The 15,351-nt window shown below is 47.0% G+C and overlaps 1 protein-coding gene across 7 annotated transcripts in view; it reads right to left on the reverse strand.

Moving 5' to 3' along the window:
- Window positions 1–1,036: 1,036 nt before the first annotated feature.
- The window catches only part of POLD1 (DNA polymerase delta 1, catalytic subunit), a 1,263,933-nt gene continuing 1,249,618 nt past the window's right edge, over window positions 1,037–15,351 (reverse strand). For 4 of the 7 annotated variants that reach the window (XM_069605393.1, XM_069605349.1, XM_069605354.1 and 1 more), the window contains one exon: window positions 1,037–2,723. In XM_069605393.1, the coding sequence (XP_069461494.1) occupies window positions 2,627–2,723 (97 nt within the window). In that variant the 3' untranslated portion in view covers window positions 1,037–2,626. The remainder of the gene's footprint in view (window positions 2,724–15,351) is intronic. The other 3 variants (XM_069605374.1, XM_069605383.1, XM_069605339.1) reach the window with 1 other exon arrangement.

The raw sequence follows: 15,351 nt of genomic DNA on the forward strand, positions 1-15,351 counted from the left end.
CCTTTAACAGAATATGAACGGAAAATCTCGATTGGTGCGGCATTAGTGTTGTCTAGGATAACTATGGTAATTCACTCTTCCTGGGCATATCTGCATCAGCCTGTGTTTTTGAAGCACTAAAATAAGATAAGATAACACTGCTACACTACATAAATTAGACTGCTTAGTTCCGGGATCGATTTTGAAATAATGCGTTTGGCTCAATGAGAATTCTACGATTAAGGACTAATGATAAATTTCAGTGGTCTATTCCTAAAAGACCACTTAGATGTCCCACTGCTTTCTGATTTGTTCTCTAGACAGTAGGAACATCTGAAAAGGAGCCACAGTTTAGGTGATTCTGCTAAGTTCCTTAGGGAAATTACTAATTTATTTTAGAATAAAACTAAAAACCTACCTGTGTACTGCCTACTTTAACCAGTTGAGTGTACTGTGCATGAAACGGAAGGTGAATATATCTTAGTGCCAGGAGGCCACCTGGGGCGATTGAGGAGGAGGAATACGAAGCTGGTGGTGCACCTATTAGATTACCCTGGATATGTAAGGCAGGAGGTTCTTGGAGGGGGTATTTTCTTCACCAGACAGAGGTGAAATAATGGGAGACGTCAGGGGTGAAGTTAGGCTTGGGGAAGATTCAGATATTAAGGCCGAGTTTGGTATTACTCTTTGAAGCACTTTATCATGAAGTGGGGGAATTGGGAAAACTGATCTTGTGGGTAAAAGCATACGTTATTTAGCATTGCAAGGATACGTTTCATACTAGATGTATTAGCTCATGAACGTCTGTAACCATGAATTGGCTTTTATGTACAGGCACCACCAATGTTGCCCATGACTATGCAAAATGGTGGCTGGGAGTACTATTCTGAGTGTTCAACACTGCCCATGAACACAAGAGTACTGCAGGTTTCTTTTTGTAAACAAGCGTATACAAGTCAGAGCTTCCCAGCTGCCCTAGAGCACTGACTACAATGCAAGCAAGTGAAGGAGAGATTCAAAGTGCAGCGTTTGAAAAGATATGCTCTGACACTCGAAGTGCAAAACAAATGCCTTTATTCACCATTGTTATGAGGCAGCAGTACAAAAACATACATCTCATCATCATTACAACAACATACTCTAAGAGACAATGCAGCCCCTCTCAACAGAGGGCCTGCATTTGCATGTGCAACAGGTTCCCCCCAGGAGCCAGTTGGGGTAGGAGAGAATCCATTGGGATGCTATTTTGACTCAGGAAAATCCTTGCACGCAATGCCAGGGAACACAAACTTCATCTCTGCTGACTGTCACCATATGAAATCTCGTCAAGATCCACCATGGACAGACAGCGCCATTGCAGATCCCTGGAAATTTTGAACCTGCACTGACAGATCCCCAACGGAAAAGGGATAAACTATTCTGAGTCGAAAGACACTGGTGGTATGTATGGTGAACTCTGGGTTTATCCTGAGTTTTGATTATGCACTTTCTCTTTGATAGAAAAATATCTTCTCTACGCCTTCTGATGCAATATTTCCAGAAGGAAGCAGACCATGAATGTATAAAGCCATAGTTCTGGTCCAGGAATCAGGTGCAGCAGTGTTATCAGGTAAAACAGTCTTGTTCTTCGTGTTAAGAACTAGCTTTTTCCAAAAGCACTAAATGTGAATGTAACAAAAACTGCGACTGTGCCGGCAAGCAAAGTGTCATCAGGTATCCTCTGCTCCAGTTGCTTTGTTATCGAGGCAGCAGCACCTCTGTTGCTGCTCACTTGGCATTGGATCAGCAAACTGGCATTCACAACCTGCTTAGCAGTCTGGCGGCAGTGTACGACACACCACATCATGAGATCATCACTGCATACTTGGCGCTGAAAGGAAAATCAGTAGGTCGCTGCAGCTGCTTGTTCACAGCTTGCTTAGGACAGTCTCAAATTGGGTACTATTGTTCAACTGCTGTACTAATAAAAAGGTCGCAACAACTGCTGTGCCACCGTTTCCTTTGTTTGCTGGTGAAGTCCTCCAAAACACGTATGCTCTCAACGCTTCAGCATTGCCCAGGGCATCCAAATCACAGTGCTATCTTGTAGAATGGTAGACAAAGCTGTAAAGTGAGGTCTCAGTATGGTAGACAATGCTGTAAAGAGAGGTAACAATATGTAAAGACTTCTTCGCTCTGCAACACCACCAGACAATGCGGTAACTGGTACCCACAAGTGATCACAATCTCCTTCCTGTCAATGCTGCCATGGTTGTGATGAACTAAGGGGTCTGAAAGGTGTGTTCCAAAAAGTAAACGTCTTGCCTGACACATTGAGTAGACCCATAGGACCTGCAAATATATCCACACATAAAGGAAGCGAATAGAGCATGACAAAGCACACCCATGTGTAACTGGATGAGCCATGCTTCCTCTCTTCCCATCTATGACAGTCTCCAAATGGACCATGGCCATTCCAAAAAGGAGCAGGGGTAGATTATTTCTTGAGGGTGCCTTCTGGTGATAAGTGAGACACTGGATGCTGAGGCCACCCATTTCGGTTGTTAAGATGTCCACTTGTAAAGTCGCTCCCAATTCCCGTCATGTGTCTTTTTTGGGAGCAGAGGGAAAGAGGCATATTCCCTCACCACCCGTGTACGACGAACAGTTACCATGCTGGGGGTCCGAAACGCTGCATCAACTTCTCCTGGTCGTCCAAGTCCTTTTGCACCTTCTTTCGCATGTAAAATATTGGGCAATCTCGGCTAGAAAAGAAAAAAGAGAGCATTAAGGACCCATACAAGTGCTGACCCACAACTTTACTACACCAGAAAAGATACATTTATTGTGCATATGGTTTATGTGGCAACCAAGAAAAAAGTACAAGGTAGAAAGTTACAAAACAGCAACATTAAATAAGGTTAAAGTCAGGAATAAAAAAAGAACCTTTATGCCAAAAAAATAAATAGTGAAGGAATCTCAAAAAGACTTGGGGTTTCAGTTATGGTTTGGCAGGTGTAGGGGAGGACTGGCCGCGAGGCCCTCCTCACCTGCAGCCTTCTCCCCAGGTGAGGACCATGACTCGGTGGCCGTCCCCTCATGCCACCCGGGCCCAGGTGGAGGAGGGGTCACCCGCCGACGACATTGCCCACACATATCCGTTCCCTGCATATACCTAAATTCAGTTAGGCCTAGAAGCCATCTTGTTTAGCAAACATGGCGTGAGTTCAGCACACTGTAACGAGGCCCCCACCTTTGGAGGACCTTTCATGCATCTCTGCCGCCGCAGTAGCCCTGGTAGATCCGCTGCGAGCGCGTTCCCATGAGAAAGTCGGATATGAGCTAACCCGAGATGCTAACACTGTAACATTATTCTCGTCCACAATGTAATATCGCACCCTGCATGACCTGGTCCGCGAGGCCGGGGTGACGGGAAAAAAGCTGAAGCATCACTATCTGAAGAAAGTAGAAAATAATTCAAGTATTGGTATTAACGAACTACCTCGGTTTAAACAGATCCTGTAAACTGTGAATAAACCATAAAGATGTAACGTTACATGATACCACCCCAGGTCTGGACTAGTGCTGCTACAACCACAGAGAAAGATGTCGACCAAATGTATAGCCTTTATTTACTCATATATGTTTTCTTAATCACCTAAAGCAGCGAGCATCAATTTCTGTAGGCCATAACCTAGAACGACCTCGTGTAACGTTTAATGTACATAAAATAATCACATCATGTAGTAAATATAATGTTAGGTAACGAAAAGGTACTCGGACCGACTGTATTAAAGAAATGTGTAACGAAATGGAAATATATATGTGTGTTTAAATAACATCAAAATAAGGCGGAACGTTATAAAAGTTCTGCATTCAAAAGTTAGCAACGCACGAGGAAAAAACCTCTGTGAGTATATGCAAGGCCATTCTCCCTCCCACCCTGCCAAGCCTGCCAGATAAGGAAGCTAAGGCCTGTGCCGCGCTCCCTCACCTCCCCCAACCAAGCTGGAGCCGCTTCAGAGAGTCAGAGGCCCCGGTACCGCACCCAAGGCCACAGCCCACCACCTGTGTTATTTACAGCACGGTAATAAACCCACGTTTTGAATCCACTGATCTACCAGCACCCTCTCGTAAAGTCCACAACCCTCCCCCTAGACCACCCCAAGAACGACCCCCATCACTGGGACAAGACACAGAGACCCATTTATATAATAACTTCTAACGCGGCAGACAGGCATGTACCAGTCGGCTCAGGCCCCAGAACTCAGCCCCTCGACCTAAAATACCGGTCAATAGGACACAGGTAAATCTCACCCTAACCGACAATCACCGGACCTCTCAAGAGGTGCATTCCTCATGCGTTGCGTTTATTGTATAAGACAAACTGCCGAGCGATTTATTGATGAACTTAGATGTCGTTTCTTGAATAACTGCAGTGTGCATGGCCTAGGGCAAACGAGTCAGGAGAGGTATTCATCTTTGTCACAGGCTGCCCCAGCATACCAACACCGCTCGGATGACCTCAAGCTGGCCTGCCAGGCCCAACCCAACCCACGAGGCTGACCAGTGACGTCCTCACGCCAAGACCAACCACGCTGCAGCAACACCTATAGTTAGTCGACGCCACCCAATCCCAATTAACTTGTGCCCCCTATAGTGTGTAGGTTCTGATGACGTTTTTTGTATTAGAAATACGCCTGTCTTTGCTATTGTCAGACAGAGCGCTCTCGGAGGTTGCAGAGTTCTTTGCATGCCCTATTCTTTGGATAAACTCCCACTTACGCTCACCCGCACTCTGTCTTGGTCTTATTCCCACTACGGGAGAGTCCCTTATTGTCTCTCATTGAGGGGAGGATCGTGCTGAAATTGGGGGCGCTTCCTTTCAGTGGTGACCCCGATAGCGTGATATCTCCAAATTATTTTTCCTAACTCCTTTCTAACGACCCCCTTGTGGCACGAGAATCTCCGGTCGAGAAGGGATACGCACGGTGAGCCGGCTCCGGGAGGCTGCCCGCCAACGGCGACCGGCACAATAAGAAGTGCGCACTCAATGAGAAAGGGTACGGGATCCCGATTGGAAAAAAATCCCCTTTGAGTGCCGCTCGCCGGAGCCAGGGGCTGACCGTTGAGTTACCGGTGACACCGCCTGGACGGACCCAGTTTCGGAGACTATCGGTTCAAGACGGGCACGTGAGTACTGAGTGCGAGCGATCGTAAAGGGGAAGGGAGGGGAAACTGTGAACAGGAGAACGGGGACAGGTAGAGGAGACGAATAACGGGGGTCTACTAAAGACGGGTCTTGAAACTTTCTTTATCTCTTCTTTGCATATGGCCATTAGGAGTAAGAAATAAGTGAAGTGGTAGAAGTGACGGAAACCTAGCTCCGAAAGGGGGTGGAAGGCGGCGCCGCATAGTGCTATCTAAACTAGTACTGGGAATATATGAAGAAGTAAGAAATAAGTTATTGGTGTCTGGCAAAAGGAGACACCGGGAATATGTTTTAGTGATTGCTACTCTCTCTATTTCTTTTTTCCATTCCACGGGGCAGGGGAAGAAAGCGAAAAGGGTATAAGATAAATATACTTGTAGAAGAACTATAAAATAGGGAGCACATTTTGAGGAGTGGGGACTAAGTAGTGGCACGTACAGACGTGAACATAGCAACCTTAGCAGAAAAACAGGGACAGCTGGCCAGGGAGGAAAGGGAGGAAATAAGACGAGGTGTGAGTGGAAAGGCATTGTGATGGGTGCGCGCACCGTGTGAGTGTTGGGGACGACCGGTTGACCGCGAGGTGGCGCCAGAGAGTGTTGACCATAACTAGTACTTGATCAGTTGCAAGCGGAATCACATGAGAGTGTATGGGAATGGGAAGGAGATGAGCTATGGTGAGTGCGAAAGGATTTGCGCAGTGAATAAACTTGGGTGATAATATTTGAGACGTCCGCTCTTGTCTGTGCCATAAAGGTATACATACACATATCTACACCTAACTAAAAGTAAAGAAGGTGGACACGGCTGTGTTAGTGATTTAGAGGATGGGGGCCGAAACTCCCTTGTCACATATTTGTAAGAGCTTACCGGGATACGCTGAACGAATAAATAAATATCACGATCAATGGGTAACAGAATTGAAGGGGGAGGGTCTGCCCCAGATTTGGCCCGAGGGAGGGTCTTTTGACAAAAGCGTTCTTGATATGGTACGAACATGCATTAGCCTCAAGTATAAGGGGAAACAATGGCAAAATAGGAAGGAGATATTAGACCTCTGGAGATTGTTTGAGGAGGTACCCCCACCCAAAGCTCCGGCACCAAATATTGATCTACCTTCCACCACAGATAATCCATTGATGATTCCAAGAGAGGAAAAGGAACAGCTAAGTACAGCACAACCTGCGGAGGTGATTAGTTTGTACCCGATATTACCTAAACCAGCCCCCGCAGCAGGATATAGCGACCCTACGTATGTGCCTCCCCCCACAACTGGTACACCACAAAGACCAACAGCCCCCCCGCCATACGAAAGCACCAGAGAGCGCGCCCAGGGAAGCACACAGAGGGTGGATATAGAGAAGCTAACGAGTGACTTAGAGTCGAGGCTTACTGTGGCAAGGGATGAACTCTCAAGAATAAAAGACATATGTGAGCGCACAGCGTGTGCCCCCACACAATCAGGACGCACGTCTAGAGCGTCGAGCGAAGGTAGACAGATTGAGGAAGGATGGAAAAAGGGGGAAATACTGTTCAGGATTGAGGAAGAGCCGACACGAATAATAGAGGTAGGAGCAGTAGAAGGGAGCATTGGTGATGTATCACGAGAGAGAGGGATCAGAGAGGACTTGTTATGTGATGTCAGAGGAGGGTTGGATGACAGTGATAGGTTGAGTATGGCAGTGGGAGGGGAAAGCGAGGAAGTGGACGGTGCATGTTCACTAGGGACTATAGACGACGAATGGATGGGACGACTAAGAAATAGGGTGGGGAAGATGGCGTCATTGGAGTCAGCAGCGACTAAGGAAAGGGAGGGTGCAACTGCAAAAGGGAAGTTACAACTTCCATTGATACACAGAGGGGGGGGGAGACCAAACTATATACCATGGGCTCAGATTGATAAGGCTAATTTAATGAAATTATTGCCCCAGCTGTCAGGAGGGGCGAGCAAGTGGATATATGCATTTGAGAAACATACCGCCGGCATACCGTTGGCAGTAGGCGATGTGAAAAGCCTACTAGTAACAGCAGTAGGAGATCAAGCGGACAGAGTATGGGCTAAGGCTGGTTTCCCGGCCGTGACGTTAGATTGTGATCGTCATGATGGGGCTTCCTTTAATACAGTACGAGCAAGGGTGTGGGACGCGCTGCGGGAGACATTCCCAGATACCCCTGATTTACAGTCAGTAATGCAATGTACAATGAATGACGGGGAGGATGCTATGGATTACATTCTCCGGGTGCAGGAGATGTGGAGAGCGGAAACGGGCACGCCCTGGCACCAATCCACATCTCTATTTTATTTTATCATTAAGAGAGGGCTCCCAAAAGAGGTGCAGAAGGCACTCGATAAGATAGCGGGCGTTGAGGCGAAGGGGTGGCCAGAGATCCAAAGTATAATAGTGCACCATTGCAAAAGGATCAAAGAGAGAGAGAGGGAAGTAGCACAGAAAAGGTTGGCAGACGAGGCAAAGTTGGTACAATCAAAACTAGTGAAGGTTGCAGCAGCGGTAGCAGGACTCCCACTCATGAGGGAGGGAGACGAAGGAGAGGAGGGGCAAATAGCAATACAAGGAAGAATAGCAGCAAATTGGGCAGGACAAGGACAACGACAGTGGACTGAGCAGGAGCAGAACGGAGGTCCAACGTGGCAAGAGTGGGCCCCAAGAGGGGGAAGAGGTGGGTACCGGGGCCGAAGAGGAGGACAAGGGTATGGAGGAATGGGAGGTAATGGGTGGCAGGGTCCCAGAGGTCCACAGGGGAGCTGCTGGAACTGTGGGAGATGGGGGCACTACTCAAGAGAGTGCAGGAGCAGACAAAACAACGGGTTCCAGGAGACAGAACAGTACGGTCACCCCCACCCAGGAAGCCCCTACGGCCTCCCCATGGGACAATACCAACAACCAGAAAATGTAGGACAAAGAAGTAACGCACAACTACACGGACATCAGTACAGGACACAAAACCACCCACAGAATAATGACAATATGCAATACACGCCAGGTAACACTTTCGCCACAGTAGCTAACGGAGCACCTGCTCCCGCACCTTACAGCGGGGTGTCAGTAGTTTCGGGGAACATTTTTGATCAGGGGGGGGCAATGAGACACCCCGCATAGGACAGCCCACAGAGAGCACTTGCGTGTCCAGTACTATCTACGACCCACAATGCATCAGAGGAACCATTGATAGGAGCGCAGATAGGAGACAAGCAGTTCATATTCATGGTGGATTCGGGAGCGGAGAAATCATGCATTAGAGAGGGCCGATTCCCGTTATCTAACAGAACGTTAGAGACGCAGGGGTTCTCTGGGGCTGTAATTGAAGTTCCTTACACAGAAGCATTGGATGTGACAGTGGGGGGTAAAACAGTGAAAGCACCCTTACTGTACTATGAACACTCTCCCATTAATTTGCTGGGGAGAGATCTCTTAAGCAAACTAAATATGACAATATCATTCACAGGGAGCGGTATCGTATGTTCGACGCCAGGCATATGCCCCCTCCGCATATTAGCAGTAATACACGGCCACACAATCATGCAAGAGATCAGAGGGTTACCAAGAAACGAGGAGATGTTTGTTGAGGGCATGAGAACATTGGCTCTCATAGTACCAGAACTAAAAAGGATGGATTGGAGGATTCCAGCCGAATTCCTCTTCCGCCCCATAGCAAGCCCCGACACTGCTCTCGGGTCAGTGATATCGTTGGATTTACACGCAGTACACGTGTCAGCAAACAGAATATGTGTGATTGGCGTTGACATGGAAGGATGTGAGTGGCGGACAGTACTGTGTACAAATGCAAATATCCCACTGAGGGAGCTCTCGGACGAGGAGCTATTTTCAGACACTGAGACAGATGGCGAAATAGTGATGGAACTAGCAATGCCGTGTGACATTGTAATTACAGCCAGAAAAACTCAAGTTGAATTAATGGCAGTAGTAGAAGCACCACATGCATTTTTTGATGACGACATGAGGTTAGTACCCACTAACATATGGACAAATGGCCCCCATGACGTGGGGTTATTACATGGGGTTCAGCCTGTGGTAATAAAACTGAAACCGGGAGCAATTATACCCCGGGTAAAACAATATCCGTTGTCACGCGAAGCAGAAGAAGGGATCAGAGAGACACTAGATGCACTGCTAGCACAAGGAATAATAGTGCCCTCAAACTCCCCATGCAACACATGCATTTACCCGATTAAAAAGGCAAAGGGAGGTTCATGGAGGATGATACAGGATTTACGCCCACTCAATGATGTGATTCAGAAGGAGTTCCCTTTAGTGCCGAACCCATCAACAATACTGTGCAACATTCCGAAAACGGCATCCCACTTCACAGTTATTGACTTAAAAAATGCATTTTTCTCGATTCCCTTAGCAGAGGAGAGCAGGTACTTAACTGCGTTTACACTAGGGGGGAGGAGGTTCGAACACTGCAGACTACCACAAGGATATTGCGAGAGCCCAAGCATATTCAACAGGGTACTACATGAAGATCTGGGGAATTTGTCTGTAGAAAGCACAGTGATTCAGTACGTTGATGATTTATTGATCTGTTCACAAACTGAGGAAGAGTGTAGAAAGGACTCAATAACACTCCTGACATTATTGGCCAATAAAGGGTACAAGGTGGACAAGGGGAAGTTACAATACTGTCTGACAGAGGTCCTATACTTGGGACAGCTGATATCAAAGGATGGCAAGCGGATCATACCAGACAGGGCACAGGCGATTAGAGCAGTTGGGGAGCCCAAAACAGTAAAAGAGATGCAGAAATTTCTGGGTATGTGCAACTATTGCCGAGCATGGATATTGGATTATGCAGCATACACGAGGCCCTTGTTACAGGCACTAAAAGAGGCACAGCAGGAAAACAAACACATAGAATGGACAGAAGAGATGAACACAGCATTTGACTCACTAAAAGAGCTGATCTCAAGCGCTCCAGTACTGGCAAATCCAGATTATGGGCGCGAATTCTTCTTATTTTCACACTGCAAAGGAACACTGATGACAGCAGTATTGACACAAAAGACATCGTTAGGGCACAAACCACTGGCTTACTATAGTGGCACCCTAGACGCAGTAATGCAAGGTCATTTCGCGTGCGAGCAATCTCTAGCTGCAGCCGCGTTCGCGATTGAGAAAAGTGCCACGATAGCGATGGGCTGTCCTGTGACACTGTTTGTGGAACACTCACTCTTTGCAATATTAGAGCGATCAAAGAGCACATTGACAACACAACGCGCCACAGCATATGAAATAATACTGTCCAGCGCAAACATCCACATAGTAAGATGTAAAACAGTGAACCCAGCCACATTCATCACAGAGGCGTGCACCGTAGAGGACATGCAAAACCACAACTGCGCTACGTTCACAGGTGACGAAGGTCAGGATCAAGTGATTTTTGAGAATGCCCTGAACGAGGGAGAGGTGTATTTCGTGGACGGGTCAGCATCAATAGATATGGAGACAGGAGAGAAACACGTGGGTATGGCAGTTGTACGATTAGAGGAAGATGAATACGAGACACTAGTGCAACACCGCCTCCCATCCCACTATTCAGCCCAAGCAGCAGAGCTAATTGCGCTAATAGAAGCATTGCATGCCGCCAAGGGGTGCGCAGTGACAATATATACCGACTCAGCATATATGACAACGACAGTACACGGCGGGTTGGCACGGTGGGGGCGGAGAGGGTTCCGACGAGCAGATGGAACACCAGTTCAGCATGCAGAACTATTGAAAGAACTGATTGAGGCTCTGCAAGACCCCACGGCAGTGGCCATTGTAAAATGCCAAGCCCACACCACAAATACAGATTTTATATCTTTGGGGAACGCGGCAGCAGACGCCGCTGCCAAAGAAGCTTCGTATTTACAGAAAGGTGTAGTAGGAGAGTACATGTTGCACCACACAGCAAGCCAAGAGGTCCCCACAGGATACAACATGATGCCCACACAAGAAATAATAGAGCTGCAAGAGGGAGCTAGTGCAGAAGAAAAATTGCTGTGGACTAAAAGGGGATGCAGCAAATCGCCGACTGATTTGTTGTGGCGACAAAAAAGTTCAGGAAAAGCGGTAATGCCAGTCACATTGTTAGAAATAGCATTTCAACAACTACACTTTCCCGCACATAACGCAAAGCAACACATAATGGCAGAGATACAAGAAGATTGGTTTGCACCTTGCCTCCATGAACACGTCACAAGACTGGCTTTAGAATGCACGACATGTCAGATTTACAACTCAGGTATGACATTGCGCACACTAAGAGGAACGATACCCAAACCAAATGGCCCATTCAGAGAGCTCCACATTGATTATGTAGACATGGGAGAAAGATGTAACGGGGCTCGCTACATGATTGTGGTTGTATGTCCATTTTCGAGATGGGTGGAGGCAGGCCCCTGTGCGCGCCCTGATGCGAAGGGCGCCGCGAAGTTCCTAGTGCGGGAAGTGTTCCCGCGCTGGGGGATTTGCGAAGTTATTCGCTCAGATAACGGCACGCATTTTGTTAATGAACTATTCAAGGAAGTGACTACCCTATTGGGAATAAAGCACAAATTATGTTCGATTTATCATCCTCAAAGTAATGGCGTAGTGGAAAAGATGAACGGTCTGTTAAAAAGCAGATTGTCAAAACTGTGTTTTTCCCTTAAAAAGAGCTGGATGTACTGCCTGCCTTTGGCCTTGTTCGAGTTACGAAATCAGCCAAGTAAAGACCACCACTTGTCCCCGCATGAGATCGTCACGGGAAGGAGAATGCACACAGCGCATTCACCTCTCCGTGAACGTTCTGATGCACACAGAAGTGCAGCGATATTAGGAGAGGAGTTCACAGAGTACTTGAGAAAACTGACACGGGCAGCGCGCGTAATTGCAAAGCAACTAGCTCCCCCCTCTACAAGGGAGGAGGGGAACACAACAGAAACAGAGACAATGCCTGAAAAACCATTACAACTAATGCCTGGTGACCTTATATATGTCCGAAGTTTTGTGCGAAGGTGGAATGCACCACGTTTCCATGGCCCTTATGAGGTAGTGTTTTGCACACCTACAGCAGTAAAGGTAAAGGGCCTACGATACTGGGTGCATTTGACAGACGTACGCAGAGCTTATAGCGCCGTGGAAGGAGAGGTACAGGACGAGGCACAGACAACTGCGGACAATGAAGTTGTGCAGAATGGATGATGGGAATTTTTGTGTGCATTAAGTGATGAACACTGAACGCGAATGGCGCACGACATGTGTACTGAAATAAACCTGTGTATATACATATATATATATTTTTTTACAACTTTTAAAGGTTTTTTTGGTCCTTTTGGGGTTTTGGAGAAGTTTTTTTTTTTTTTTTCTTTTTTCTCTCTCTCTCTCTCGACTTTTCTCTTTATGTATGAAATAATGTACTGATAGTAATATTTGTAAAGTTACCTTGTCTGTGGACATACCCCCTCCCTCACCCACTCCCATACTTTGCCGAAAAAATTTCACAACGTTCTAAATGTTTACATGCTTGTACTTAATGCACTTTTATGTCTCAAACAGGATTTACTATGGCATCGAATGGGCAGCCTGCAACTAATAGATTTGTTAGATTTAGAGAAATGTTAGTAGATAGATTGACATATTCATATGAATGCGGTTTATCAATGTGTGTTATTGTGTTCTTCATCTCAATATTTTGCCTAATGACACATTGGGTCATAGCGTTCATCTCTACTGAGATGAACGAGGGGGGAGGGGGGAGTAACACCACCCTTGCCCCTGGCACGAATTCAATTACAAATATGAATATTAAAAAAGGTGATTTTTTGATCTGGGATGGATCCCGCCTTGTATGGGGCTACTACACTGCACCACCCACTGCTGCCCTGTCACGATCAAAAGATAAAGATATGGAAAATGACACAATGTCCCTACCTGAAATATATAACAGCCCCACTACCCTTCCCGCCCCGATACAAAACAGCGATTTGTTGTTTATTGAGGAAAATGGAAAAGTAATTACAATGACAGAACACAAGTCCCTATATGAAGAATTGGAAAAGGGGGGAGGGAATGAGAAAGGGGGGCCTATTCTTTCACCTATCGAAACTATAAGGTATAGGAGGGGGGAGAGAAGTAGGCGAAGAAGAGAGACAAGCAGGAGGGGGTATGATGAGTATTATGGGTTAGGATTAGACAAGATGGAAGACCCACGACACCCCCACCAAGCAAATAAATGGTATGCAGATATGAGTACAACAGCTAAACAGACAACTAATGAAAGCTGCTATGTCTGTTCGCTCATCCCCCATGCATCAGGTACACCCAAAGTGTTGTTGCCAAGAGAATTGCCCATTGTGGATGCCCAATGTCTCCTTCATCTCACACTGTGTAGAATAAAGAACACCTTTCAAGCACACGATGTCTCTTTCAAAATAATACAGGACAACAAAACGTGCTATTCAAAAGCGTCTGGAGTGGTCTGTCCTAAAGAACCTTTCTTTGCAATACAAGGGACGCTGTTTTCAGAAAACAAATGGAGAGATGAAGAAGTACTGTGCAAAGCGGAAGCACTGAGAGGTGTCCAACCAGACAAGCTGCGATGGATGGAAAAAACGTGCTTACCAATATGGAAAGAACACATCTCTAAACTAACATGGGTAACAGCGATGGAGAAACCCTTCAAGCTACAAAGTGAAATACAAAACGAACTATGTTTCAAGGGAGAAGGAAAAGTGGCAATGGGAACGAACAAAAACTGTAACAAAACTCTCACCATCCCAGACATGAAAAAAGGAACAGCAGCACTAATGGACACATACTGGGTATGCGGGAATCAGGCCTACTTGCACCTTCCCCAGGCATGGAGTGGCAGCTGCTCAATGGCCACTTTGCATTCGGCCCTAATGGTGATTCCAGAAAGCCACGTCGACGAAAATAAAAGGACGCAAGGAAACATGAACAAGGACGAGACGTCTCCCACTGCAGAAGCACACCTCTATGTCCTGTCCTCCGGAGGGAAAGAAGAGGAGCTATCACGGAACAAGCGAGCATCAAACTACATATCACAAGCGTCATCCGATTTATTGGCACAGATCCCAGACAAGTATCGCCTGTTCAGCTCCGTGGAAACATTTTTTGCCTCACTGGTTTCAAGTGTACAAGCAAGAGCAAATGCAAAATGGCTTCAGATCACACGGTGGGAACTGATTCAGCTGGCCAATGACACTGAAGAAGGGTTCAACATAATAAAGGTGGAACTACGAGCTCTGCGACTAATGACCATGCAGAACAGGTATGTTCTGGACCTGCTAACAGCAATCGATGGAGGTGTTTGCCGAAAAATAGGAAGTGCGTGCTGCACGTTCGTACCTTCTGAAGACGCAGAAAATGGGTCCCTGTCCCACGTCATTGAAGCAGTCCATAACCTGGGAGAGAAAATGAAGCTGGAAGGTGGGGCTCAAGACAGCTCATGGTTCGACAATATCTTCTCCTGGGTTCCCTCCTGGCTTGGAATGACGATGAAATTATTGATACCAGTTGCGGTGGTCCTCCTTGTGGTGTTCTGCCTGTGCCAGGTGGGCCTTCGATGTTGTGCTAACGCAGTCCCTAACGGTGCGATGATGATGGTGACAATGGGCAACTCTGGTGGTACAATTAAGGCGACACAAGAAGTACATGTACAGACAGGACCAGATAACACTCCCAGATACCAGTTAGTGCCTATGTGCCGTGATAAGTACATAGTAGATAAACTATGGCACACCACTATCAAAGAACCCCGAGATATGGAACTGGAATGGTATGAGGAGGTCTGGGTAGACTTGGAAGGGACGGGTGACTGTATATATTTAACATGTACCCCAGATGAGTATGCTAGAAGAGGTGAGAACTTGAGGGGGGTATGCAGAGCCTGGATGCCTAGAAAAGGAACACCTGCATGGGATGACGCAGTGGTAGAGGAGCAAGAATGTAGAAGATTAGAAGAGCTAAAGAATTCGTTACTTTAGTAACGAAAGGGGGGAAATGTAGGGGAGGACTGGCCGCGAGGCCCTCCTCACCTGCAGCCTTCTCCCCAGGTGAGGACCATGACTCGGTGGCCGTCCCCTCATGCCACCCGGGCCCAGGTGGAGGAGGGGTCACCCGCCGACGACATTGCCCACACATATCCGTTCCCTG

Source organism: Ambystoma mexicanum, chromosome 1p (genome assembly GCF_040938575.1).
Source record: "Ambystoma mexicanum isolate Mex_15411 chromosome 1p, UKY_AmexF1_1, whole genome shotgun sequence".
Taxonomy (NCBI): Eukaryota; Metazoa; Chordata; class Amphibia; order Caudata; family Ambystomatidae; genus Ambystoma; species Ambystoma mexicanum.